Genomic DNA, 27222 nt, shown 5'->3' with positions numbered 1-27222 from the left:
CCCTGCTGTTCCCCTATATAGTAATAATGCCCTGCTGCACCCTCCATAGTAATTAAGTTCCCCTCCTGCCCGCAATTAACCTGACCGCCATCCCCACACACTACCCCATCTTACCCCCCCACACACACACTACCTTACCTGACCGTTATCCCCCCACACACTACCCCACAAACACACAATGTCACCAGACCCCCTCCACACACGCATACTACCCCACCTGACACCCCCTCACACACACACGCACACACACAAAGACTACCCCACCTGGGCCCCATCTAACCATCTTAATACCTCCAGCACACACACACCACCTCACCTGACCCCCTCCACACACATACTACACCACCTGACCCCCCCCACCTCCACACACATATATATTACCCCACCTGGGCCCCATCTTAGCAACACACCAACACACACACGACCTCACCTGACCCCCTCCATACACATATACTACACCACCTGACTACCTCCCCCATTTACACACACATACACACATATTACCCCAGCTGGGCCCTATCTTAAACCCCCCTCCCAACACACTCCACCTCACCCGACCCCCTCCACACACATACTGCACCACCTGACTACCATCCCCCCTCCACACACACACATACATATTACCCCACCTGGGCCCCATACTTTGTCCATGGGATGCTGAGCTTTGTAGTGGCACTAAGGAAGTACTATTACTGTTTGGATGAACTAAAAGGGCACTGTTATTATATGAAGGTGTGTTGATGCCAATATAGATGACTAATAATGTTGTATGAATATTATAATTATATTGTGCTGAATTCTATTACCATCTGGGCACAGTTTCCTTGGGGGTTATCTGTAGGCCCTGGGGGCAGCAGCAGGTATACACTATTAGTACTTTTAAAGGCCTTATTAAACGGGATGATTATTCTGCGTAAAATGGGTATATCGTTCAAATTCAAACGATATAATAATAATTGCTAATCGCTAATCATTAAAAATCACTTTGTCTAGTAGGACCCTAAAGGTAACCAGATGTGGAAGATGCTGGAGAAGCCAAAGACATCTACACAGGATACACTGCAGACACAAACTGTGGCAGGAAGAGGTCTTCATGGAGGTCTGGATGAACAGAGAAGAAAAGGGAAGGAGAATGAAAAGGTGTCACATGTAGTCACTGAATGTAACTGCACTGTAATCACTTATATGGTCTGCAGAATCTACAGTATGTTGAACTGGTAACTACCACTATATGGGGGAAATATATGTCTATGCATAGTGTTTTTTACTTAAACTATATGCTAATAGATTGTGATGAGATTGTTTAGGAACAATATGCAAAACTGCATAGATTACATTGCTTGGCACTTTTTCCCATGCAACTTGGATAGGTGAAGTACATTGAAACCATGTGCTGGGGTATCGGTGTTTACCCTGACCGCCCTCTAATCTGACAGACACTCTATGTATGCCAGTGGCTTTCTTTCAATATTTGCATTTCATTTTTATATCATGGTTATTATTATTATTATTATTATTATTACTATTATTATTATTATTATATTTTTATGCCTATGGTATGTTATATACTTACAATTATGAATATAATCATTCAGTATAATAGAATAATAATAGAAAAAAATCAGGTTTTATTGCAGCTAATCCCAATATCTAAAATTAAAACTGTGTGTGATCAATGGCATCATAAGACCAAATGTGCATGGCCATCCTTATAACATCATGCAGATTGCACCTCTGCATACTCTTAGTTATCACAGCATACCCTTCATAGATAAATCTATGCATTTTTTCCATTCTCTTTGAGTTGGAAGGAGACACATTTTAGATTGAAGGGGCATAAAGGCTACATAAAGTCCTGACAGATGTGAAGCACACTGTTCCTGTAGGAAACAAGCAAGAAAACTGGATTAGCTTGAGGTTTTCTTACCAACAATGCACAGCTTGTCCAGTAGGGGGAGTCTGTCATTTCTGAGCAGACAGAACACAGCAACACTTGCAAACCTTTCCACATTACATTGCTTTATATTACAGTGAGCAGGTGGACTCAGGAAACCTCAGGATTTCTTCTTCTATAAAGTGTCACAAGACTTGAAGGGGCTGCTGTGAATGTTTCCCCCTCCTGTGCATCCCACAGCCTGGACTGAGAAGTGGATGCAAGGTATGTGCAATCTACTGTATTCTCTACTTTCTCTTCTATTCTCAACTGTTTCAAAGAGTTTGGAGGGGTGAGGAATAGAAAAGGAACAGATGAAATATTGTGATAAAGGATCACAGGATCACAGAGGATCCTAGGAAGATAGGCAGGATCAATGAGGCATAAAGGAACAAAGGCAAAAAGAAGAGAGGACATGTAATGTGCCTGCACCTCAGCATGTGAAGACTTAATGGGCTGACAGTGAACAGAAGACAGGAGAAGCTTGGAACTTTACCACAGTCTCACCATGAGCCCTGAGAACTGCCTGCTGCTGGACTTTGAAGGGGATAACTTTGCTGTGGCCAGCACCTGCTTCAACCAGAGCTCCAACCACTCTGCTGAGGACTGGTTCTACCCAGGGGTCACCTATGCCATCGCCCCTGTGTATGGGCTCATCATCCTGGTAGGACTGGTTGGCAATGTAACATTAATCAAGATTTTCTGCACTGTCAAATCCATGAGAAATGTCCCCAATCTCTTCATCTCCAGCCTGGCCCTGGGAGATCTGCTGCTGCTGGTCACTTGTGCCCCTGTGGATGCCAGCAGGTACCTGGCAGATAAGTGGTTGTTTGGCAGGGTGGGCTGCAAGCTCATTCCATTCATACAGCTTACATCTGTTGGGGTATCTGTGTTTACCCTGACTGCCCTCTCAGCTGACAGGTATGTAAACCAGTTTATTTATTTATTTATTTATTTATTTATTTATTATTATTATTATTATTATTATTATTATTATTGTTGTTGTTTTAGCTCTATTTTAAATATTTACTGTTATACTAGAATAGAAGCAATAACAAAGAATGAACCTGAAGAATTAACCCCGAAATCTCACTTTATCCTTGTCCCATTTTTGTGTATGAGGAAGATGAGATAGAGGGTTTTGTTTGACTTGGTTCTTATAACTTGTAAAGTCTGGAGACAAAACAAATATTGGCTTCTTAACCTTGTATACACTGTATTATATCATATAGAATAATAAAATGATGGTGATGACCACAAGTCTAGAGGGAGAAGACCTGGACATAGTCCTCTAACTCAGCTTCCTGGACTGATGTGAGAGCTTTATGGGAAGGATGCATGATAGGGTTAATAGTAACTAAATCTGATATCTCTACTAGTAATGTAACTGTATAAAGGAAGAAACTCACATAGTGTTGTTAAGATACAATATACTACACATGAATAGAACCCTGCACTCCTTTTTATACAGGTCAGGTTATATATATATATATATATATATATATATATATTCCAATCTATATATTACATTCTGTACAATAATTCTGTAAACACCAGTTTATTGCTTGTTAGTCCTACCATGTGTTACTATTATGTTACTTCTTATTATGTTATATACTTTATAGGTAGCAATGTATTACTACGTTTTACCCATTATTATATAAAACTCCTTTCTTAAATGCTATATATAGAGTTTGTGATACATGTGTATTTCATCCCCATATTTGATATAGTGCCTAGTGCTGTATATGTATGTCCTCAGGATGGTCCTTGTCTCCAGTTTAGCTTACACTATTTCCCTGTAGAACCAGTTTATAAGAAGACAATTTTTTGGGGGGTGTAATAGAAACCAGAATACTCAAAATACAAAGAAGCTGGAGAACTCCATGTACATGTCTTTAATATTGGCTTGTATTCAGACCTGTAACATGACTGTTACAAGAACTATACATTGTATGGAATATAGAAGATTCCAGCTCTGAATGGGATGCTGACTCCTTGCAGCTTGTGATGCTTCTTCCACTTAATGAGTTATTCCTGGTTATAGATGGTACAGATGTTATTATACATAGGCAGTACCATAATGCCCACAGTAGGGGATGATGGGTGGGAGCTGCAGATAGCTGCACAGCAGGGACTCATTATTCACTCCAATCATGTTCCTTGTGTCTCCAAGATGCCAGCTCTAGGATAATGGGCAATAACAGGGCATCAGGATGCTGGAGCCAGGAGGTTAACAAAAGACAGTTACATTCTATAAAAATATAAGACTGGGTGAGAACATATTGAATAGCTGGATATCTGTGCTCCTCACCCCTCACAGCCTTAAAATGATGCAGGGAAAAAGTGGCTTCAGTCCAACCCAGTAAAACCTGTGGGATTAAACCTGGAAAATGTACATATAGCAGTGGAGCCAAGGGACAGTCTACATAAAACACTAAAGTCCCCCTTATATGTACAATTATTCTTAGATTAATAGTATTTGGCAGGTACAGGCGGCTTTACACAGTATACATTGCAGGGTCACCAGTAGATAGTTCTAGGATGACAACTCTGGGTTTTCCAAATTCTTCATTTCTATGAGAAGGGGGCTTTACTGTAACTACAAAGAAACTTGTCATGAAATCTCCATCTGTTCATATTACAGTACTTTATGTATATGTTACTGTGATATTACACAGGACTAGCAGCTTAACTTTGTTATCTATATGTGCTATTAATGCAGATATCCATTCTCAGTACTAGAGAGCCGAGATGATACCTTTGTGTGCTGTAGGTAGATTGTTCTGTCTGTCTATCTATCCACCTATCCATTTATTTATTTATTATCTATCTATCTATCTATCTATCTATCTGTCTATCTATCTATCTATCTATCTATCTATCTATCATCTACAGTATCTATCTATCATCTATCTATCTATTTATCTTCTATCTATCTATCTATCTATCTATCTATCTATTTATCTCCTATCTATCTATCTATCTATCTATATATCTATCTATCTCCTATCTATCTATCTATCTATCTATCTATCTATCTATCTATCTCCTATCTATCTATCTATCTATCTCCTATCTATCTATCTATCTATCTATCTATCTATCTATCTATCTATCTATCTCCTATCTATCTATCTATCTATCTATCTATCTATCTATCTATCTATGTATCTATATCTATCTATCTATCTCTCTAATTCTTATCTATCTATCTATCTATCTATCTATCTGTCTCCTATCTATTCTATCTATCATATATCTATATCTATCTATGTAACTATCTATCTCTCTAATATCTATCTATCTATCTATCTATCTATCTATCTATCTATCTATCTATCTATCTATCCCCTATCTATCTATCTATCTATCTATCTATCTATCTATCTATCTATCTATCTATCTATCCCCTATCTATCTATCTATCTATCCCCTATCTATCTATCTATCTATCTATCTATCTATCTATCTATCTATCTATCTGTCTGTCTCCATCAATCAGCTATAGCATAAAAACCACTGACAGATGGGGTGAATAACATTAAGAGGGGGATATTGTAAGGGCTGGATGAGTGGGTCAGAGCGTCTCCAAAATTGCATGAATTGTGGGATGCAGATGGATAGTACCTACAATACTAAAAGGGTTCCAAGAAAAGAAAACCAGTGAACCAGCAACAGGGTCACTAATGTGCATGGTGAACGGAGACTAGCCTGTGTGCTCTGATCCCACAGAAGAGCTACTGTAACACTGTAAGTAACTGGAAAGGCTAATGCTGCGTATGATACAAAGACGTTGGGTCACTCATGTTAGGTGCATCATAGCTCTCTAAGTACTGCGTCCACTAGTAACAGTACATCTGATAGGGAGATTAGAGCCAGGTAGCGGAGGTATAAAAGCTGGTATTGATGCTACATGGGAAGAGGAGAAGGTGGCTGAAGTAGTGTGATTCTACGTAGTGTTCTGCTGGGAGTCCTTGGGTCCTGGCATTTGTGTGGATATTACTGTGACATGTACCAGCTACAGTACTGAAACATTATACAGACCAAGTACACCCTTCATAGTGGTACTTATGGCAGTGGTCTCTTTTATTAGGGTAAGGGTGCAGTCAGACTGCAAAGATTGTTCAGGAAAGGTTTAAAGTGTCACTGTCGTTTAATGTTTTTTTGTTAATTTACAGCTACATCACCGGGCTATCTCCTTTGACATTCACCACTGACCTCTCTGACCTCTGAATACCGGCTTTCCCACAGCTCCCACTGTGTAATCCTTTGTTCTCTGCTCTCTGATGGTGACTAATCTCCCCCCTCCCCACTCCATAGGTTACACAGGACTCAACTGATGTAAAAAAAAAAAATCGGAATTTCCTGATAATGAGCAATGAATGAGAGAAAGGAGGGAGGGGGGAGGACTCCTGGGGAAAGGCTTTTTGAATGCAGATAATGGCATATTTTCTTAATAAACCCAATTACAAAGTTTCTTAACGTTGCCTGGGCTATTGATTTCTGCAGAAAAAGAAAGAAAGAGACGACTGTTACACCTTAAGGCTATGTTCACGTTACGTGAACATCCGGCCGTTCTGTGACCCCGGATCTTTCCGGCTGTGGAGCTCTGATGCGGGCGCATCAGCGTGCGCCCGCATCAGAGCTTCCCATAGCCCACAGTGAAGCAAGTGGCTGGAGCCGCTCGCTTCACTGTGTGAACTGACAGGTCTTTCTGCGGCCGGAATTCACTGACCTGTCAGTTATTTGCGGCGCCGCATAGATCCCGGACGGAGTGTATACGATGTGTGTACGCTCCGGCCAGGATCCCATTGAAAGTAAGGTTATGTTCCACCCTGCAAAACTACGGCTGTAGTTCTGCGGCAAGAACTACGGCTGTAGTTTTACGTAGTGTGAACATAGCCTTAGGCTACGTTCAGACTATGTATAGAGACCGTCCGTTCCGTGACCCAGCCGGGTCACGGAACGGCCGATCTATGCACGGATCATCCCGGCCAATACTGCAGTACCGGCCGGATAATCTTTTGGCCGCAGGGTTCTGATGCGGGCACATCAGCGCGCTCCCACATCAGAACCTCCCACAGCACACAGTGAAGCGAGCGTCTATCTATCTATCTATCTATCTATCTCCTATCTATCTATCTATCTATCTATCTATCTCCTATCTATCTATCTATCTATCTCCTATCTATTTATTTTTCTCCTATCTATCTATCTATCTATCTATCTATCTCCTATCTATCTATCTATCTATCTATCTATCTCCTATCTATCTATCTATCTATCTCCTATCTATCTATCTATCTATCTATCTATCTATCTATCTATCTATCTCCTATCTATCTATCTATCTATCTATCTATCTATCTCCTATCTATCTATCTCCTATCTATCTATCTATCTATCTATCTATCTATCTATCTCCTATCTATCTATCTATCTATCTATCTATCTCCTATCTATCTATCTATCTCCTATCTATCTATCTATCTATCTATCTCCTATCTATCTATCTATCTATCTATCTATCTATCTATCTATCTCCTATCTATCTATCTCCTATCTATCTATCTATCTATCTATCTATCTATCTATCTCCTATCTATCTATCTATCTATCTATCTATCTATCTATCTATCTATCTCCTATCTATCTATCTATCTATCTATCTGCAGAATATTTCCTGAGTATTGGTAAGGATCTACATACCATTGGGTTCTGAATATCTTAAGCACTTAAACCCCCCTGTGAAAATAATGAGGGCACCGGTTTCTTTGGTTTGTACATTGGCAAACAAGCTGAAGAGTCATAATGAGGTCTCCAGATGAAGTCATTAAGCAGTAGCATGTTCTTAAAGGGGATGAAAGGGAATAGAGAAAACAGATGAGAGCAAAGGTGAATAATCACTGATAGACTGTAAAACATTTAAATTGTGTTCCCTACAACCTATGTTTTATTCTTTGTATATGAGAGGAATTCATAGATTGTTATAGGATCAATCAATAGGAGCCACAGGTGACCGTACTAACACATACAGTAGTGGCTTCAATGTTAAATCATTGGATTGCAGTTTAAAGGGGTTTTCCAACAAAAAAAAAATTTCTTTCAAATCAACTGGTGTCAGAAACTTAGATAGATATGTAATTTACTTCTATTTCAAAATCTCAAGTTTTCCCATACTTAGCATATGCAGTATGCAGTAGCAAATGCCCATAGAAAACCTCTCCTGCTCAGGACAGTTCCTGACTCGGCCAGAGATGTCAGTAGAGAGCACTGTGTCTGAATGTAAATAAACAACAATTCCTGCAGGATATATAGTAGCTTATAAGTAGAGATGAGCGAACTTGTCGGATTTCTGGTTCGTATGAATCAGAAATCTCGGCATCTGCCTCCCGCTGTCTGCTCGCTCCGTGCAGCGGGTGGATACAGCGTAAGGAACGCCTGGAAAACTGGGATACAGCCATTGGCATTGACTGTATCCCATATTTCTAGGCATTCCTGATGCTGTATCCACCGGCTGCACGGAGCGAGCAGACAGCGGGAGGCAGATGCCGAGATTTCTGATTCATACGAACCAGAAATCCGACAAGTTCGCTCATCTCTACTTATAAGTATGGGAAAACTTGAGATTTGTAAATAGAAGTAAATTACAAATCTATCTAATTTTCTGACACCAGTTTATTTAAAAGAAAATAATTTTCGCTGGACAACCCCTTTAACCAGTTAAAAAGGTACTCCAGCGAAATTTATTTTTCTTTCAAATCAGCTGGGGTCAGAAAGTTATATAGACTTGTAATTTACTTTTATTTATCTCGTCTTTCAGTACTTATTAGCTGCTGTATGTCCTGCAGGAAGTGGTGTCTTCTTTTCAGTCTGACACAGCGCTCTCTGCTGCCACCTCTGTCCATGTCAGGAACTGTCCAGAGCAGCAGCAAATCCCCATAGAAAACCTCTCTGTCTCTGGACAGCCAGAGGTGTAGGACCATACCGGGCATACTGTAGGGCAACACAGGTGTATTGTAAGGCAACACAGGTGTACTGCAGGACCATACAAATGTACTGTAGGACCACACAGGTATATTGTAGAACCACATAGGCATACTGTAGGGCAACACAGGTGTATTACAGGACCATACAAGTGTACTGTAGGACCATACAGGTGTATTGCATGACTATACAGGTGTATTGTAGAGCCACATAGGTGTACTGCAGGACCACACAGGTGTATTGTAGGACCACACAGCTGTACTGTAGGACCACACAGGTGTATTGTAGGACCAAACAGGTGTATTGTAGGACCACACAGGTGTATTGTAGGACCACACAGGTGTATTGTAGAGCCACATAGGTGTACTGCAGGACCACACAGGTGTATTGTAGGACCACACAGCTGTTCTGTAGGACCACACAGGTGTATTGTAGGACCAAACAGGTGTATTGTAGGACCACACAGGTGTATTGTAGGACTACACAGGTTTATTGTAGAGCCACATTGGTATACTGCAGGACCACACAGGTGTACTGTAAGACCGCACAGGTGTACTGCAGAATCACACAGATGTACTGTAAGACCGCAGAGGTGTACTGTAGTAGGACCACACAGGTGTACTGTTGTGCCCCTACTCATTATTATATTTGCTGGGCTAGGTGAATGTGTGCAACTACTCATTCTATTAATCAGGAACTCCTATCTTTGATTACTCCTCTCCTAACATAATTTACAGCGCCACTGGGGAACTTTCAAATCTAAAGAAGGTATCGTATCAGCAGTTCTGTGTTGGCAAAGGCTTCAGAAGAGAAGGATTTAGGGGTAGTGATTTCTCACAGCCGGGCGGTAGGGAAAGCTAATGGCATGGTGGGTTGTATATAAAATTGTATGCTGGGCTGTATATATATATATATATATATATATATATATATCATAAAAATCAAAGTCTGTCTGTCTGTCCTTCTGTCTGTCTGTCTGTCTGTCCTCTATAGACTTCCAAACGCCTGAACCGTTTGACCCCAAATTTGGCACATAGATACATTGGGTGCCCGGGAAGGTTATTGCGAAGGTCCCGTCCCCGCCAGATGTACAGGAGGGGAGGGGGAGGGGAAAGAGAGGCGCCCCATAGAGATGAATTGGAAAATCTCCTCACTGCAAACACAGGTGATATAATTAGCTGCAGCAGACACGGCAGTTGGAGCCTTAGCAACCAATAGGATTACTGCTTTCATTTTCACAGGGAGCAATGGTTGCTAGGGAAGCTGCCTCACAACATCCACAGTAATAACTGGTAGACCCCTACTCCATCTATACAGTACATGTATATACAGGACCCCCTACTCCATCTATACAGTACATGTATATACAGGGCCCCCTACTCCATCTATACAGTACATGTATACAGGGCCCCCTACTCCATCTATACAGTACATGTATATACAGGGCCCCCTACTCCATCCATACAGTACATGTATATACAGGACCCCCTACTCCATCCATACAGTACATGTATATACAGGGCCCCCTACTCCATCTATACAGTACATGTATATACAGGGCCCCCTACTCCATCTATACAGTACATGTATATACAGGACCCCCTACTCCATCTATACAGTACATGTATATACAGGACCCCCTACTCCATCTATACAGTACATGTATATACAGGGCCCCCTACTCCATCTATACAGTACATGTATATACCGGACCCCCTACTCCATCTATACAGTACATGTATACAGGACCCCCTACTCCAACTATACAGTACATGTATATACAGGACCCCCTACTCCAACTATACATTACATGTATATACACGGCCCCCTACTCCATCTATACAGTACATGTATATACAGGGCCCCCTACTCCATCCATACAGTACATGTATATACAGGGCCCCCTACTCCATCTATACTGTACATATATATACAGGGCCCCCTACTCCATCTATACAGTACATGTATATACAGGACCCCCTACTCCATCCATACAGTACATGTATATACAGGGCCCCCTACTCCATCTATACAGTACATGTATATACAGGACCCCCTACTCCATCTATACAGTACATGTATATACAGGACCCCCTACTCCATCCATACAGTACATGTATATACAGGACCCCCTACTCCATCTATACAGTACATGTATACAGGACCCCCTACTCCATCTATACAGTACATGTATATACAGGACCCCCTACTCCATCTATACAGTACATGTATATACAGGACCCCCTACTCCATCTATATAGTACATGTATATACAGGACCCCCTACTTCATCTATACAGTACATGTATATACAGGACCCCCTACGCCAACTATACAGTACATGTATATACAGGGCCCCCTACTCCATCTATACAGTACATATATATATGCAGGACCCCCTACTCCATGTATACAGTACATGTATATACAGAAACCCCTACTCCATCTATACAGTACATATATACAGAACCCCCTACTCCATCTATACTGTACATGTATACAGGACCCCCTACTCCATCTATACAGTACATGTATATACAGGACCTCCTACTCTATCAATACTGTACATGTATACAGGACCCCCTACTCCATCTATACAGTACATGTATATACAGGGCACTACAGGACAGGTATACCAAACTGTGACTGGGTAACACCGCCACACCAGACCTGACCAATACCGCCATACTGGGACTGGATAACACTGCCATACCAGACCTGACCAATACCGCCATACTGTGACTGGGTAACACTGCCACACCAGACCTGACCAATACCGCCATACTGTGCTGGATAACACCACTATACCAGACCTGACCAATACCGCCATACTGTGACTGGAGAACACCGCCACACCAGACCTGACCAATACCGCCGTACTGTGACTGGATAACACCGCCATACCAGACATGACCAATACCGACACACTTTACTGAATAACACTGCCATACCAGACCTGACCAATACCGCCATACTGTGACTGGATAACACAGCCACAACAGACCTGACCAATACCGCCATACTGTGACTGGATAACACCGCCATACCAGTCATGACCAATACCGACACACTGTGACTGAATAACACTGCCATACCAGACCTGACCAATACCGCCATACTGTGACTGGAAAACACCGCTATACCAGACCAATACCGCCATACCCCCCTCGAAAAGACACCAGATTTTCTGGCAAGTCTGAACAGGAGGGTACTGCCCCTCTGCAAGGTGCTACCCTACACACCAGACCATGGGTGCCTAATGGTAAATACGACCCTGACACTGACACTTTATACCCGGGCAGCGCCGGGTACATTTTCTAGTATATATATAAAATGGTATGCTGGGCTGTATATATATATATATATATATATATATATATATATATATATATATATATATAATGGTATGCTGGGCTGTATATATAATGGTATGCTGGGCTGTTTATATAATGGTATGATGGGCTGTATATATATAATGGTATGATGGGCTGTATATATATATATATATATATATATATATATATATATATATATAATGGTATGCTGGGCTGTATATATATAATGGTATGATTGGTTGTATATATATATATATATATATATATATATATATATATATATAATGGTATGCTGGGCTGTATATATAATGGTATGATGGGCTGTATGTATCTATAATGGTATGCTGGGCTGTATATATATAATGGTATGCTGGGCTGTATATATAATGGTATGCTGGGCTGTATATACTGTATTTAATGGTATGCTGGGCTGTATATATGATGGTATGCTGGGCTGTATATATATATATATATATAATGGTATGCTGGGCTGTATATATATAATGGTATGCTGGGCTGTATATATAATGGTATGATGGGCTGTATATATATATATATAATGGTATGCTGGGCTTTATATATATAGAATGGTATGCTGGGCTGTATATTTATATATATAATGGTATGCTGGGCTGTATATATGATGGTACGCTGGGCTGTATATATATATATATAATGGTATGCTGGGCTGTATATCTAATGGTATGTTGGGCTGTATATATATATATATGTATATAATGGTATGCTGGGCTGTATATATAATGGTATGATGGGCTGTATGTATCTTTAATGGTATGCTGGGCTGTATATATATATATATATATATATATATATATATATATATAATGGTATGCTGGGCTGTATATATATATATATATATATATATATATATATATAATGGTATGCTGGGCTGTATATATATAATGGTATGCTGGGCTGTATATATGATGGTATGCTGGGCTGTATGTATATATAATGGTATGCTGGGCTGTATACATAATGATATGCTGGGCTGTATATATAATGGTATGCTGGGCTGTATATATGATGGTATTCTTGCTGCAAAAGATGCGCTGTGTCTTTTTTTGGGGGGATGTCTTATTTCAAAAAGAAGAAAAATACTCACCAAAGACTGCAGTAGATGCCTGCTGCAGAGGGACCCCAGGGCGGAGGCGGACTGCGTGCGGTGTGACCTCGGACATGCGGTATGACGTTCAGTGGGCCGTGATCTTGGGCGTGATGTTCGGCGGGATTTGCAGCAGGACGTGACCTCGGGCGTTCTGTGGGACATTTAGTTGGATGTGTGGCAGAACCTGACCCTGGGTGTGCAGCAGGACCTGACTTTGGGCATGCAGAAGGGACGTGATCTCAGGTGTGCAGCGGGACGTGACCTCAGGCGTGCAGTGGGACATGACCTCAGGCGTTCAGCGGGACGTGACCTCAGGCGTGCAGCGGGACGTGACCTCAGGCGTGCAGCGGGACGTGACCTCAGGCGTGCAGCGGGACGTGACCTTAGGCGTGCAGCGGGACGTGACCTCAGGCGTGCAGCGGGACGTGACCTGAGGCGTGCAGTGGGACGTGACCTCAGGGGTGCAGTGGGACGTGACCTCAAGGGTGCAGCGGGACGTGACCTCAGGCGTGCAGCGGGACGTGACCTGAGGCGTGCAGCGGGACGTGACCTCAGGCGTGCAGCGGGGAGTGACCTCAGGCGTGCAGCGGGACGTGACCTCAGGCGTGCAGCGGGACGTGACCTCAGGCGTGCAGCGGGACGTGACCTCAGGGGTGCAGCGGGACGTGACCTCAGGCGTGCAGCGGGACGTGACCTCAGGCGTGCAGCGGGACGTGACCTCAGGGATGCAGCGGGACGTGACCTCGGGTGCAGCGGGATGTGACCTCAGGGGTGCAGCGGGGAGTGACCTCGGGAGTTCGGCGGGACATTCCGCTGGATGTGCTGCATGACCTGACCTGCGTGGCAGAGGTTTTACTTTCAAGAGAAGCCTTATTTTTTGGGGGTGCCTTATTTTCAAATCCCATATGTCTTATTTTTAGAAGATGTCTTATTTTCGGGGAAACGTGGTATGTGCAGCTTGTGACCTTATTACAGTCATGTGAAATGTGGCATTATTATCACAGTAATTATAAATGTACAATCTGTATTTTCACAGGAGATCTCTATTTTATTGCGATTCCCTAAACTATACTTGACAGCTTGTGACGTTACATAGCCGTCTCCCAAAGACTATAGGGACAGAGTGAGGACGACTATCAGAATAATCTATCTGCCAGCAAATTAAATTTGCAACAGTTCTAAGTGCGCTAATGAATAGAGCGCTCGTCAATATGTGTAATGGCTTCGGGCAGACACTATAAATGACCTAATATTTCTCTCTGATTATGGTATTATGTTAGTAGATATTCAGACGTGGGTAGCAATTCATCGCTGGCTCTGAAAGAAAATTTTTAATTTTTTTAAAAATAAAATTGTATATTTTAGTAAATAGATCTGTCGAAATACATTTACCTGCAAACCTAACATTGGACTGTATGGAAGGAGTGGCTGGAGTGGATTGCTGGCAGCTTGTCCGTGCACATATTCGACCGTTACTGTACTTTGCCAGATAATGGATAAAATTACACGTCCAGCTACTTGGTCTTTGGTCTGTGGTATTTCCGCCTGCCAATAACAGCTGCTTGATACAATCCAAAATCTGGACATTGGGACTGCTGACAAATGGGGCTGTGAAATCAGATAGCATCATTATATTATTTCCTATATAGAATAAGGGCCCTATTACACGGGGCGATTATTGTGCGAGAAATTATTATATCATCCGGATTTAAACGATAATCATTTTATGTCATTTTAGGCAACAATAGAAAAATTGCTTGTGTGTCGTTGATCTTTCGAGCTGAACCTAAAATCGTTAATCGTTTGCTAATTGTTCACTGTAATTCCACATTTGCTCACTAATCGGTAGCAAAAATTTATTACGGGCAGGGGGTGGGGGGGAAATAAAATAGTCAATATGCTTACCGCTCTTGATCCCCGTTCGGCTATCATGTTCTCCTGGGTTCCGGAGTCCATCACAACCCAGCCACGACATCACAGATGGGTGGGATTGAGCCCGGTCAGCCAATCATTGGCTGCAGTGGTATCCCACCCTAGTCACTGACTGACTGAGCGGAGAATCCACCAGCTGGGTCATAATGTAGCCGGAGGGGTCCAGGAGCAGGACACGGCTCAGCGTGGGCTGCCATGACAGGTGACTATAACTTTTTTTATACCCCCCCCTTACCTGTAACGAAAATTTGCCCCCCACCCCCACCCCGCTGGACTTCCTCTTTAAAAAAAAGTCTATGTATGTTAAACATATAGATTTTTTACAATGCGATCCTATGGGTGATGGATACTTGAAAAAGCCTCACTGATGGAATTATCTCATACCTCCCAAGTGTCCTTCTTTTGGAGGGACAGTCCCTACTTTTGACCCATGTCCTTCTGGCCCTCTTTGCCCCGTACATGTCCTTCTTTTTGACCTAGGAATTAGATTTGCATTAAAAAAAAAGTCCAGTGAAAATTTTTATTAAAGTATTGTATTGCCCCCCAAAAGTTATACAAATTACCAATTTACACTTATTACAAGAAATGCTTATAAAGTGCTTTTTTCCCTGGACTTATTACTGCATCAAGGCTTCACTTCCTGGATAAAATGATGATGTCACTTCCTGGATAACATGGTGATGTCACTTCCTGGATAACATAGTAACATAGTAACATAGTAAATAAGGTTGAAAGAAGACAAGAGTCCATCAGGTTCAACCTAGGAAAATCCCACTGTGTTGATCCAGGAAGGCGAAAAACCCCTATGGGGCAGAAGACAAACGCCCCACCACAGGGAGAAACTCCCCCCCCTCCCCCGACTGCAATGGCAACCAGAACAATCCCCGGATCAACGTATCACCAGAAATCTAATGCCCATAACTTGTAATATTAACTTGTAACATGGTGATGTCACTTCCTGGATAACATGGTGATGTCACGCCCCGACTCCCGGAGCTGTGCGGGCTGTGGCTGCTGGAGAGGATGATGGCAGGGGGACACTGAGGGACACAGGGCACTGGAGGGACACTGAGCATCCCCCTGCCATCATCCTCTCCAGCAGCCACAGCATGCACAGCTCTGGAAGTCAGGTCATGACACCACCATGTTATCCAGGAAGTGACATCACCATGTTATCCAGGAAGTGACATCACCGTATTATCCAGGAAGTGACATCACCATGTTATCCAGGAAGTGACTTCACCATGTTATCCAGGAAGTGACATCACTATGTTATCCAGGAAGTGACATCACCATGTTATCCAGGAAGTGACATCACCATGTTATCCAGGAAGTGACATCACTATTTTATCCAGGAAGGGAATAGTTGATGCAGTAGTAAGTGCAGGAAAAAAAAAACTTTTGGAGGGGACAATACAATACTTTAATAAATTTTTTTTACCGGACTTCTCCTTTAATAAACGTTGTATGTTGCACCTACATTGTTATATTCAGATGAATCATGTGACATTATGGCCCCTTTCAGTTCATATGGCCCATGGACATGATCCGTGACACATAAAATGAATAAGCCATTGTTCACCTATTTGAATCAGTGGGTCCCTGCAAATGCAGACGGTTACTGAAACACATGCGTAATTCTGTCTGCAGTTACAGGTCCACAGTTACAGACAGGGTTACTGATGTGTGATTGGGACCAAGGCATGCATTCACACATACAGGATCTGTTGCAGATTTGCAGATATCAATGTAAGTAAATGCATCAATCTGCAGCGGCTCCTGTATATGTAAATGCTTATTTGAATTAAAAAGTATAGAAATGTCTGTAAAATTTTCCTAGAGTGAACCACAAGTGTCCCTGTTTGGTCATCCAAAAAGTTGGGAGGTATGCTATCTTACAAATTCTCTCATCCCTTGGCGTCACTTGCTCAGCCCTCTACTGGTTCTCCTCTTACCTCTCCAACCGCACTTTTAGTATCTCCCACTCCCACACCACCTCCTCTCCTCATCCCCTCACTGTTGGTGTTCCCCAAGGCTCTGTACTCGGCCTCTTCTCTTCTCCATCTACACCTCTGGCCTGGGACATATCATAGAGTCCCACGGCTTCAGGTACCACCTCTACACTGATGACACTGATCTACCTCTCTGGTCCGGATGTCACCTCTTTGCTATCCAGGATTACAGAGTGTCCATCGGCCATATCTTCTTTCTTCTCCTCCCGCTTTCTAAAGCTCAACATAGACAAAACAGAACTAACCATCTTTCCCCCACCTTGCTCCACCCCGCCGTCTAACCTGTCAATCACTATCAATGGCTGCACTCTGTCCCCTGTCCCTCAAGTCCGCTGCCTCGGGGTCTCCTGTGACTCTGCCCTATCTTTTAAACCACACATTCAGGCCCTGACCACCTCCTGCCGCCTTCACCTCAAAAACATTTCCAAAATCCGCTCTTTTCTCACCCATGACTCCACAATACTGCTGGTCTATGCTCTCATTATTTCCCGCTTGGACTACTGTAACATCCTCCTCTCTGGCCTCCATCTAACTCCCTTGATCCCCTCCAGTCTATCCTTAACTCTGCTGCCTGATTAATCCACCTCTCCCCTCGCATTACCTCAGCCTCTCCCCTCTGCCAATCCCTCCGCTGGCTCCCCATTGCCCAACGTATTCACTTTAAATTGTTGACCATGACATACAAGGCCCCCCACAACCTGTCCCCTCCGTACATCTCTGACCTGATATCCCGCTACCGTCCCTCACGCAAATTTCGATTCTCCAGTGACCTCCGTCTGCACTCCCCCCTTGTTCGTACCTCACAAAACCGCCTCCAAGACTTTGCCCGAGCCTCCCCCATACTCTGGAACTCGCTACCCCGACACATCCGTCTCTCATCCACCATCAAGTCCTTCAAAAGTAACCTGAAAACCCTTCTCTTCAAAGTAGGCTACAGAGAAGAGAACTAGAAAGCAGCTGAAGTTTTGGGGACATTTGGTTTCGTAGCTGATGCAGGAGACTCTCTCACCACGAGGGAAGCCCCAGTGACCGGACACATAGGGACTGTACTGTAAATGGGCTGTTAGGTCACCGAGCTTCTGCGAACAGTGAGATCCTCAAGGAGAGGTTGGATCGTATTGAGGTTATAATCGCTGCCTCCCCCCACCCCAACGTATCACTGTAGCTGGAATGTTCTGCATCCTCTCTGAAACCAGAATATTCTGGAGGGGCTTATGTATGTCAATACAGCAGGATATTTTGCAGCTTTCCTTTGGCTGCACGTTCCTGTCTAGTCCACACAAGGAATTCCTCAATGAAATTAATAGAAAGTGACCTGAATCTAGTCTGTGGTTATGTTCCCACTTCGTAATAATACTGGAAGACGAACGCTAGTAATGATCATGATTAATATTATTAACGGCCGCCTATCTTACAAGATGGCCGTCTTCCACGATATTTTTCGAATTGGGAACATAGCCTGTAAGAGAAACAGAGGAACCGGTAGAAATTCACTTACACTCTGTCCCGGTACAACATGACTATAGTGAGCTTTAAAAAGGATCTGTGGTGAGTATAAAAAATGGTTTTATATAATTTTCTAGCCTCAGATGCCCTGGCTGATTTTACTATTTGGTTGACTATCTGCACTTTTTCCTAAACAGTCATTTAGGCATGAACTCTATTTAAAAAAGGTGTCACTGCAGGGTGAAGGACGTGTGAGCCAGATTTATAGCCCACAGTCTCAAATTTACACCCCCTGAGCCTGATTTACTCCTCTTCAGTCTCATATTTACACCCTTAAACCCAATTCATGCCCCCTCATCCTCACACTTACACCCCCTGAGCTTGATTTAGGCCCCCTCAGTGTCATGTTCACATTCTTTGAGCCAGATTTACACCCCATCAGCTTTATATACCAAAACCAGATTAATGCCCCCTCAACTTCATAGTCACACTCCCTGAGCCTGATTTACACCCCCTCATCTTCATGTTTATATATATATATATATATATATATATATATATATATATATATATATATTTGATTCATGCCCCCTCAGCCTCATAGTCACATCCCCTGACCCTGATTTAGACCCCATCAGCTTCATGTTTACACACCTAAACTTTATTCATTCTCTATTAGCTTTGTATTCAATACCCCTGAGCCTAGCATGGCCCCTTTTTAAAGTTCACACCTCACCTGACCGGTGAGGACTGGAATATAAACGCATTTATTTTATGTGGTATGGCTATGTTCACACTAGGTTAAAAAAATAAACAGGAAAGGCGTCTGTTTCCGCTATTTAAAAAAACATCTGGTTTTGCTGCAATTTAATTAATTTTAATGCAATGCATTAAAGTCAATGGAATGACGGACGTCCAATGCACACAGTGTATTAAATGATGATAATGACAATTATTTTAGGAAATCTTTTGCAAACAGCGGACGTTATTTTTTAGTTGTTCAAACACAGTTTTTCTTTTTTTCACAGTCCTTTACTATTAAATTCAAAGGACTTTTCAAATAAAGACAATGGACAATCAGTCAATCTGACCTAGAATAATGCACCAACAGTCGTTATTGCACTGACAGGCGGCCAAACAGCCAAATGACGGCCATCATTTTTTCTTTTTTTTCTTTTTTTTTTAAACGTTCCTTATTTAATGTTTTTTGAGTCATAAACGTACAAATGGCCATAATTTTTTCTTTTCAAAAATGGAGAGGAAAAAACATTGTTGGAGCATAGCCCATACCAGTAATAAAATGTGGCCAAATAATGGGCAATGTGCTGATATGTCAAAATTATAGCGCTTAATTTTTGCCTAAATTAGACAATCTTAGTTAATCTTCCCTATTGTACAACCATTTTCTAATTTTGATGGAAATGAAAAGCAATGAAAATTACACAAATGTTGATGAACTATTGATAGATGGAGCCGTAAGAGCTGGGCCGTTTATATTCTCGTCACGTTCTTACAAGCCGCATTTAGTATATCTGTACACAAAATATATTTATTCAACACTAGAAAATTCGTTTATTGAGTTTGTCCTTGAAGGAACACATAGCCGGGTTGTAAATATGGAATAAAATCCCTTCTTTTATCACTTTTGCCTGTTTCGTAGCCGTAATGTTCATACGATTATACTTTCATGTAATCTCTTATAAGAATTGACTGACTCAGCATGGAAATCCATTTTTGCAGCTTTAGTCAAAGCCGTGCAGACTGAAGTTTATCAGTTCTTTAGTTCTGCAGGAGATGTTACGTATAAGCTGATGGGAGAGATTGAGTTTTAAGACAGCTTATTTCTCAGCGGTAAACCATAACAGGTAACATCATGTCCCATGGCCGCATCGTACCCAGAAAATTGTGTTTCTGCAGAATATTCCACTTGTAGATAAAGATCCGGATCAAAATTGAAAAAGTTTGGACTTAAACCAATTTAAAATAAAATTCCCCAATGCTTCAATAGTGTAGCAACAAAATATAATGACGGACAAAAAATTTAGCCCAAAGGGCTCCAATACCCGGATAATAGTATAATCACAGATGGTATACCATTGAAAAATTGTGCAAACAACAAACAGGCCGAAAAATTGCTATACAGCAGTGGCTGGACGTGGACACATGAGCGCAGTGGCCCCCAGAGCTAGCAGCGTTTGGCTGTCCACATCATGTGCTCAACGGAGGGAAACTTTATGTTCCCACAATATTTTTTCCTCACTGTTTTTGAAAAGAAGAAAATGACGTAATTTCGCAGTTTGACCGTCCGTCAGTGCGGGGACGGCTGTTGGTACGTTATTCTAATGGAGTTGGACTGATTGCTCTTTGGATGTTTCTTTAATTGAAAAGTCCATTGAATTTAAGGGTAAAAGCGGTGAAAGGACGTTAAAAAAAGGAAAACTTTAGTGTTCAACTAAAAGATAATGTCCGGGGGATGGGGGGTTGGGTTAGGGGTATCCTTGCGCAAAAGCCTGTGCTAGGTGCAGACTTTGACAAATGTGCCCCTTAGAATATGGCAACAAATGGTAGTCTGCAGAACTGTCCCTCCAAAATAATTCTATAAAGCCCATCTAGAAATGTGAACTTATAACCCATCTCAGCTTAAAGGGATAGTTCAGCGGGGGGACAATTCTTTCAAATCAACTAGTGCCAGAAAGTGCTAGAGATTTGTAATTTATGTCCATTAAAAGTCTTCCACTACTCCAGTACTGCTGTATGTCCTGCAGGAAGTGGTGCATTCTCTCCAGCCTGAGACAGTGCTCTCTGCTGCCACCTCTGTCCATGTCAGGAACTGTCCAGAGCAGGAGAGGTTTTTTATGGGAATTCGTTACTGCTCTGGACAGTTCCTGACATGGACAGAGGTGGCAGCAGAGAGCACTGTGTCAGACTGGAAAGAATACACCACATCCTGCAGGACATACAGAAGCTGATTAGTACTGGAAGATTTGAGATTTTAAAGTTGATTTAAAAGAAACAAAAATCTTTTCTGAACTACCCTTCTACATAATCTACATGAGCATTACTTTTACAGTATGTGCTCATTATAAAAGCATATACTGTATGGCAGCAAGGGACATAATCTATAGTTATATATATTCCTAGATATATTTTTAGGCTATGTTCACACGTCGTATGAGATCGGCCGTTCCGAACAGCCGGTCTCTGGCCGGATCATCTCGGCCAGTACTTAAGTACCGGCCGGATGATCTTTCCGGCCGCAGAGCTTAGGCTTCGTTCCCACTGAGCAAAACTAGCAGAATTCTGTGGCGGAATTGTCCACCGCGGAATGCCGTTAGCCTCCCTCTCATAATGGGAGTCTATGGGAGGCGCGCGCTCCCGCTCTGTCTGCTCCGAAGAAAGAACATGTTCATTCTTCAGCGCGGACAAAGCAGGAGCGCGCGCCTCCCATAGACTCCCATTATGAGAGGCAGGCTAACGGCATTCCGCGGTGGACAATTCCGCCGCGGAATTCTGCTAGTTTTGCTCAGTGGGAGCGAAGCCTAAGGCGAAAAAAAAAAAAAAAGTGGACAGAATATATTAAATAATTCTCTGGAGAAAAAACAGTCATGGTAGCACATCCATATACTTATCATTGATCGCTCTGCTTTTCCGCACTATATACTACTAACATCAGGAGTTAGTTACAGATCACAGTGCAAGAACCCACACACCGCTCCATGGTTCCTGTTTTGGCACTTCTATTATCCTATACTCTGATATAATTGAGAGTATATTGGAGTACTTTATTGTGTATTTTTCTCATGTCTCATCCTGTTCTTCCACTATTATTATTCCGAGCTCTTTTAAGCTGTGAAAATTCCCCTATTTGCATGCACTACTTAATAGCGCTGCTTTTATCTCTTATTCCCTAATGACCTTTCCATTCAAATGGAATGTTTGCCAAAAAAGCAGACTCCGTAGTATACGGTATATACCTGAATGGAATACACATCGGGCTATCGTTGTAGATAAAGAGTACGTTTTCCTCCACAATATAATGGAAGGGGGTTAAACGTCTTTATATGCTGAGATGCTCCCGCTAAATGTCGGAATTAAAACATGCGCAGCCTTTCCAAGAACTTAACTGGCAATTAAATCTGTGTGTGAGGATCCCTGGAATGCTAAAGGGCTTTCTTATGTATCTGAAATAGGAAAACACATTCTGGTAATAGCTTGCTGAGACGTAAATGTCTGAATCGCTTTGGGGTTTGAAATAGATAGGTGTACCATTGCAGTCATAGCCTGATGGGAAGAATCCATGTTCTCTGGACAACAAATAATATTTCAGCTGCCACAAGAAAGTCTGCACATAGGATAATGATGTGTACAGACAGGGATTTTATTACTCAGCGTGTTCAACCCAGGGGACCAAAGTGGAATACAATGGATTAGCTTTTTAATGTAATTCCTAAGGTATTGTAGCCATTTGAATTTCTTGTGATTTTTTTAAAAATTTCTATAAACTAAAATCTGTATTATAATGTAATCCTAAAATATTGGGGTTTTCATTCTGGCTACTAGGCTTAAAGGGGTCATCCAGCGCTACAAAAACATGGCCACTTTTCCCCCTTCTGTTGTCTCCAGTTCAGGTGCGGTTTGCAATTAAGCTCCATTTACTTCAATGTAACTGAGCTTCAAAACCCCACCCAATCTGGAGACAACAGTAGGGGGAAAGTGGTCATGTTTTAGGGTTGTTGCACACGTATCGGATTCACACGTACCGAACGCCGCTGCAACTCCTTGTAGTGTGAAGCTCAATGGGGTTACTTACCCGCAGCAGAATTTTCATTCCGCTGCGAGTATGTAACCCAGGTCCTTTAACCCCTCGCAGCCCGACACCCCGGAGCATACATTACCTGCTCGGTAATGCGGCTGCGTGTGAGGCTCCTGGCTCCCTTCAGTCCCGATCAGCCAATCAGTGCTGCCTGATGGGGACCGCCGGGAGACTCACACACAGCCACAACGCCGAACAAGTAATGTATGCTCCGAGCAGCGGGCTGCAGGGGGATAAAGAGGCCGGGTTACATACTCGCAGTGGAATGAAAATTCTGCTGCGGGTAAGTAACCCCATTGAGCTTCACACTACATGAATTTACAGCGGATTTCGCTGCAAACTCGCAGCGTGAAATCCGCTGCGAATCCGGTACATGTGAAGCCACCCTAAATGTTTTTTATGTTAACTTATGACTTTTTTTAGTTTTCCATTTTTGTATCTATATTATAAAATAATCCTGATATCTTGCAGTTCTCATTCTCACCACTGGGGCTAAAACTAAACTGAGACTTCCTTTTGTGTCTGTGGTGATAAGAGGCGGCTGCTGTAAAGTGATCTGTACAGCATCATATGATGCTGAGCTCAGCGATTGCTGTGTTTTGTTGGTCTATTTTTCATTGCCCCTGTTAGCCAGAATCCTACTCCACACTGACGAGGGGCAACAACGCCGAAACGATCGTCTGTGGATGGATGCCTGCCTTGGTAAACCCTTGTCATGTCGCAATACTCACCACAGAGTAAGACTTTGACGTAAAGGGGGCCACCCTGGTATTTCCCTATTTATGTTCCAATACTTACAACCGAGTGGGACTTAAGCGGCTACGTATCAGGGTGGTTTGGTGATCTCCCCACTGGGAGGCACCCCCTTAGCAATAGGCTTCCCTCCCCTGGAGGGATATCTGGCTATTCCCGTGTTTTGAGACTCGTAACTGAGACTCCAAGGACCCTTCTTTTTCATATTTAAATTTATAGGGGGCAATGCATCAGTGGAGACTCTTCAGTGAGTACTCCACTTGATTTTTTTTGTCGCTGGTCTCCCTGAGCTCAGCGATTGCTGTGTTTTGTTCAGCGTCTTGTGACACCAGTAGATAGAGGAGACAATAGCAGCTCCCTGTGGAATGACCTCTTCACAGGTCACAGAGCACGCTCAGTAACGTTTCACATTCACCTCAAGGGTACAGAGTCAATTGTCATCTATGTCCATGAGTCTTGCTGCAAAGCATGTCACTAAATACTTTTAAGAACAGCCCAGGCAATATGGCCACTTCCATAACAATGTACAAAAAGGGGGGAAAAATGCAGTCAGAAAGTAGAAACAGATTTGAAAAGAAAAACAGGTTTTAGAAGAAAATTTAGGTGACACATTCCCTTTAAAACTAAGCTGAGACTTCCTGTTCTGGAAAGTGATCTGTACAGCAAGAAGTTTACACCAGTTGATAGCAAATACAAGAGCAACTAAGTCTCCCTGTGGAATGAGGCCGCAGAGCATGCTCACAAATGGGTCCCATATAAAGGATAGGGTCTAGAGATGTTTATTGCCTCTACGAGGCTTGTCATAAAGCATGTCACTAAATGCTGTTGACAAACAGCTTAGATGGCAGCCCCCATAATAATGTTCAAAAAGAATTACAATCAGAAAGTAGAAACAGATTACAAAATAAGAACGTGTTCTAGTATCTGGCTTAAATCAATTGGAAAAAAGAAAGCAACATATTCCCTTTGAGGTTGACCTTGGACATAATTAAGATTCCTAAAATAAGAATAGTAAAATCCACTATAAGGAAGAATGATATATGATAAGGGAATTCTGGACTTTTAATGTGCTCAGCTTGAAAATCTGTATACTTGCCTTTTTTGCTCCTACATGGCTGCCATTCCCCTGCAGCCAGTCCTGTTGAGCTGAGCGTCTTGTGTTTCAGGGTCATAGCATGCATTGCTAACTCTGGTTAAAGCAGAAGACCCATGACCTAAAAAACAAAAAAACAGGGCAGGGGGGTTTGGGAACATAATACACAAAGTTTACCTCTGTATCCATGTGCCCCATAGCACCGTTTCCAGGTACAGCTGACAGCGGCCGTCACCTCTTCCAGCTGCAACGTCACTTACCTGGCTGAGCAATTGCCTGCTCATCCCATCGGTGACTGGAGTAGAACACAGCCCCAGTCACTGACTGGCTGTGCGGGCAATTGCTCAGCCAGGTAAGTAGCGTTGCACGAAGATGGGTAAGTATACATTGTTTATTTATTTCATGCACCAACCTCCCGGCCTGCCTGCCATTTATTTTCATGGGACTTCCCATTTAAGTGTAGGATTTTTATGTTTTGCCTCTGGCTACGGGCTGCATACATTTTAACCCCTAGGCGACCTAGGACGTACCGGTACGTCCTGGAAGTCTGTCCCCAGATGACCCTGGACGTACCAGTACATCCAGAGCTATAAAGCGCGCTCCGAGGGGAACGCGCTTCATAGCAGGTGGGGGCCGGCTGCAATCAGCAGCCGGCACCTCACCATTAATAACACGCTGCAGCGACATTAACTCCTTAAACGCTGCGACCGCGACAGCATTTAAGTGTAAGTGACAGGGGGAGTCCCCTGTCACTTACCGATGGGGACCACCGCAGTCACAGATCGTTAAAACGGACCGCCGGAAGTCTCTCACCTGCCTCCGTGCGGTCCGATCGGTGTTCTGGTCACTGAGCCTGCACAGGCAGGCTCAATCAGCAGAGCGCCGATAACCTGATCAATGCTATGCCTATGGCATAGCAATGGTCAGTGTAGAAATGGAAAGTAATGAATGTACAAGTCCCCCAAAGGGACTTAAAATGTAAAAAATAAAAAAATAATAAAGTTAGAATCACTAACACACTACCCCAAAACCCCTCCCCCAATAAAAGTCTAAATCACCCCCATTTCCCATTATATAAATAAAACATATAAAAATAAATAAATATATAAACATATAATATACCGTAACGTGCGTAATTGTCCGATCTATTAAAATATAACAAGCCTCATTGGAACGGTGAGTGGCGTAGACGAAAAGAGGGGGAAAAAGTGCGCAGATTACCGATTTTATGTTCCATTATATATAAAAAAAATTTTTATAAAAAGTGATCAAAACGTCCGATCTTCACAAATATGGTATTAATAAAAACTAGAGATCATGGCAGAAAAAATGACACCCCATACATCCCCGTAGGTGAAAAAATAAAACTGTTATAAGCGTCACAATAGGACCATTTTATTAATATTTTATTTCCAAAGAAAAAAGGATTTCATTAAAAAAAATATATATAACATTAGAGAATCTGTGTAACCTGCATATGGTTGTGTTCGTACTGACCTATAGAGTAATGGTATCATGTCGCTTTTACCATATAGTGTATTACGTAGACACAGGAACCCTCCAAACGTTACCATATTGCATTCTTATTTACGATTTCACCTATTTATATTTTCATAAATAATATATTTGGGGATTCCATCATACATGTTATGGTAAAATGAAAGACGCCATTACAAAGTACAACTATTCCTGTAACAAATAAGCCATTACATGGCTTGTAGATAGAAAACTGAGAGTGCTGGAGCTCTTAGAAGGGGAGGAGGGAAAACAAAAGGGCAAAGATCAAA

General features: G+C 42.3%; 1 protein-coding gene across 2 annotated transcripts in view; it reads left to right on the top strand.

The window, feature by feature from the left end:
• Positions 1-2030: 2030 nt before the first annotated feature.
• The window catches only part of GRPR (gastrin releasing peptide receptor), a 111734-nt gene continuing 86542 nt past the window's right edge, over positions 2031-27222 (top strand). Inside the window, exon 1 of one of the 2 annotated variants that reach the window (XM_069945299.1) lies at positions 2031-2158. Coding sequence is in view for 1 of the 2 variants with exons in the window: in XM_069945297.1 (XP_069801398.1) it covers positions 2442-2854 (413 nt within the window). In the remaining variant the exon portion in view is untranslated. Of the gene's footprint in view, positions 2855-27222 lie in introns of both variants that reach the window. The other variant, XM_069945297.1, reaches the window with a different exon arrangement.

The sequence above is a fragment of the Dendropsophus ebraccatus genome, chromosome 11 (assembly GCF_027789765.1).
Source record: "Dendropsophus ebraccatus isolate aDenEbr1 chromosome 11, aDenEbr1.pat, whole genome shotgun sequence".
Lineage (NCBI taxonomy): Eukaryota > Metazoa > Chordata > Amphibia > Anura > Hylidae > Dendropsophus > Dendropsophus ebraccatus.
The sequence above is the reverse complement of the archived record's forward strand: the minus strand, read 5'-3'. Positions and strand labels throughout refer to the sequence as shown.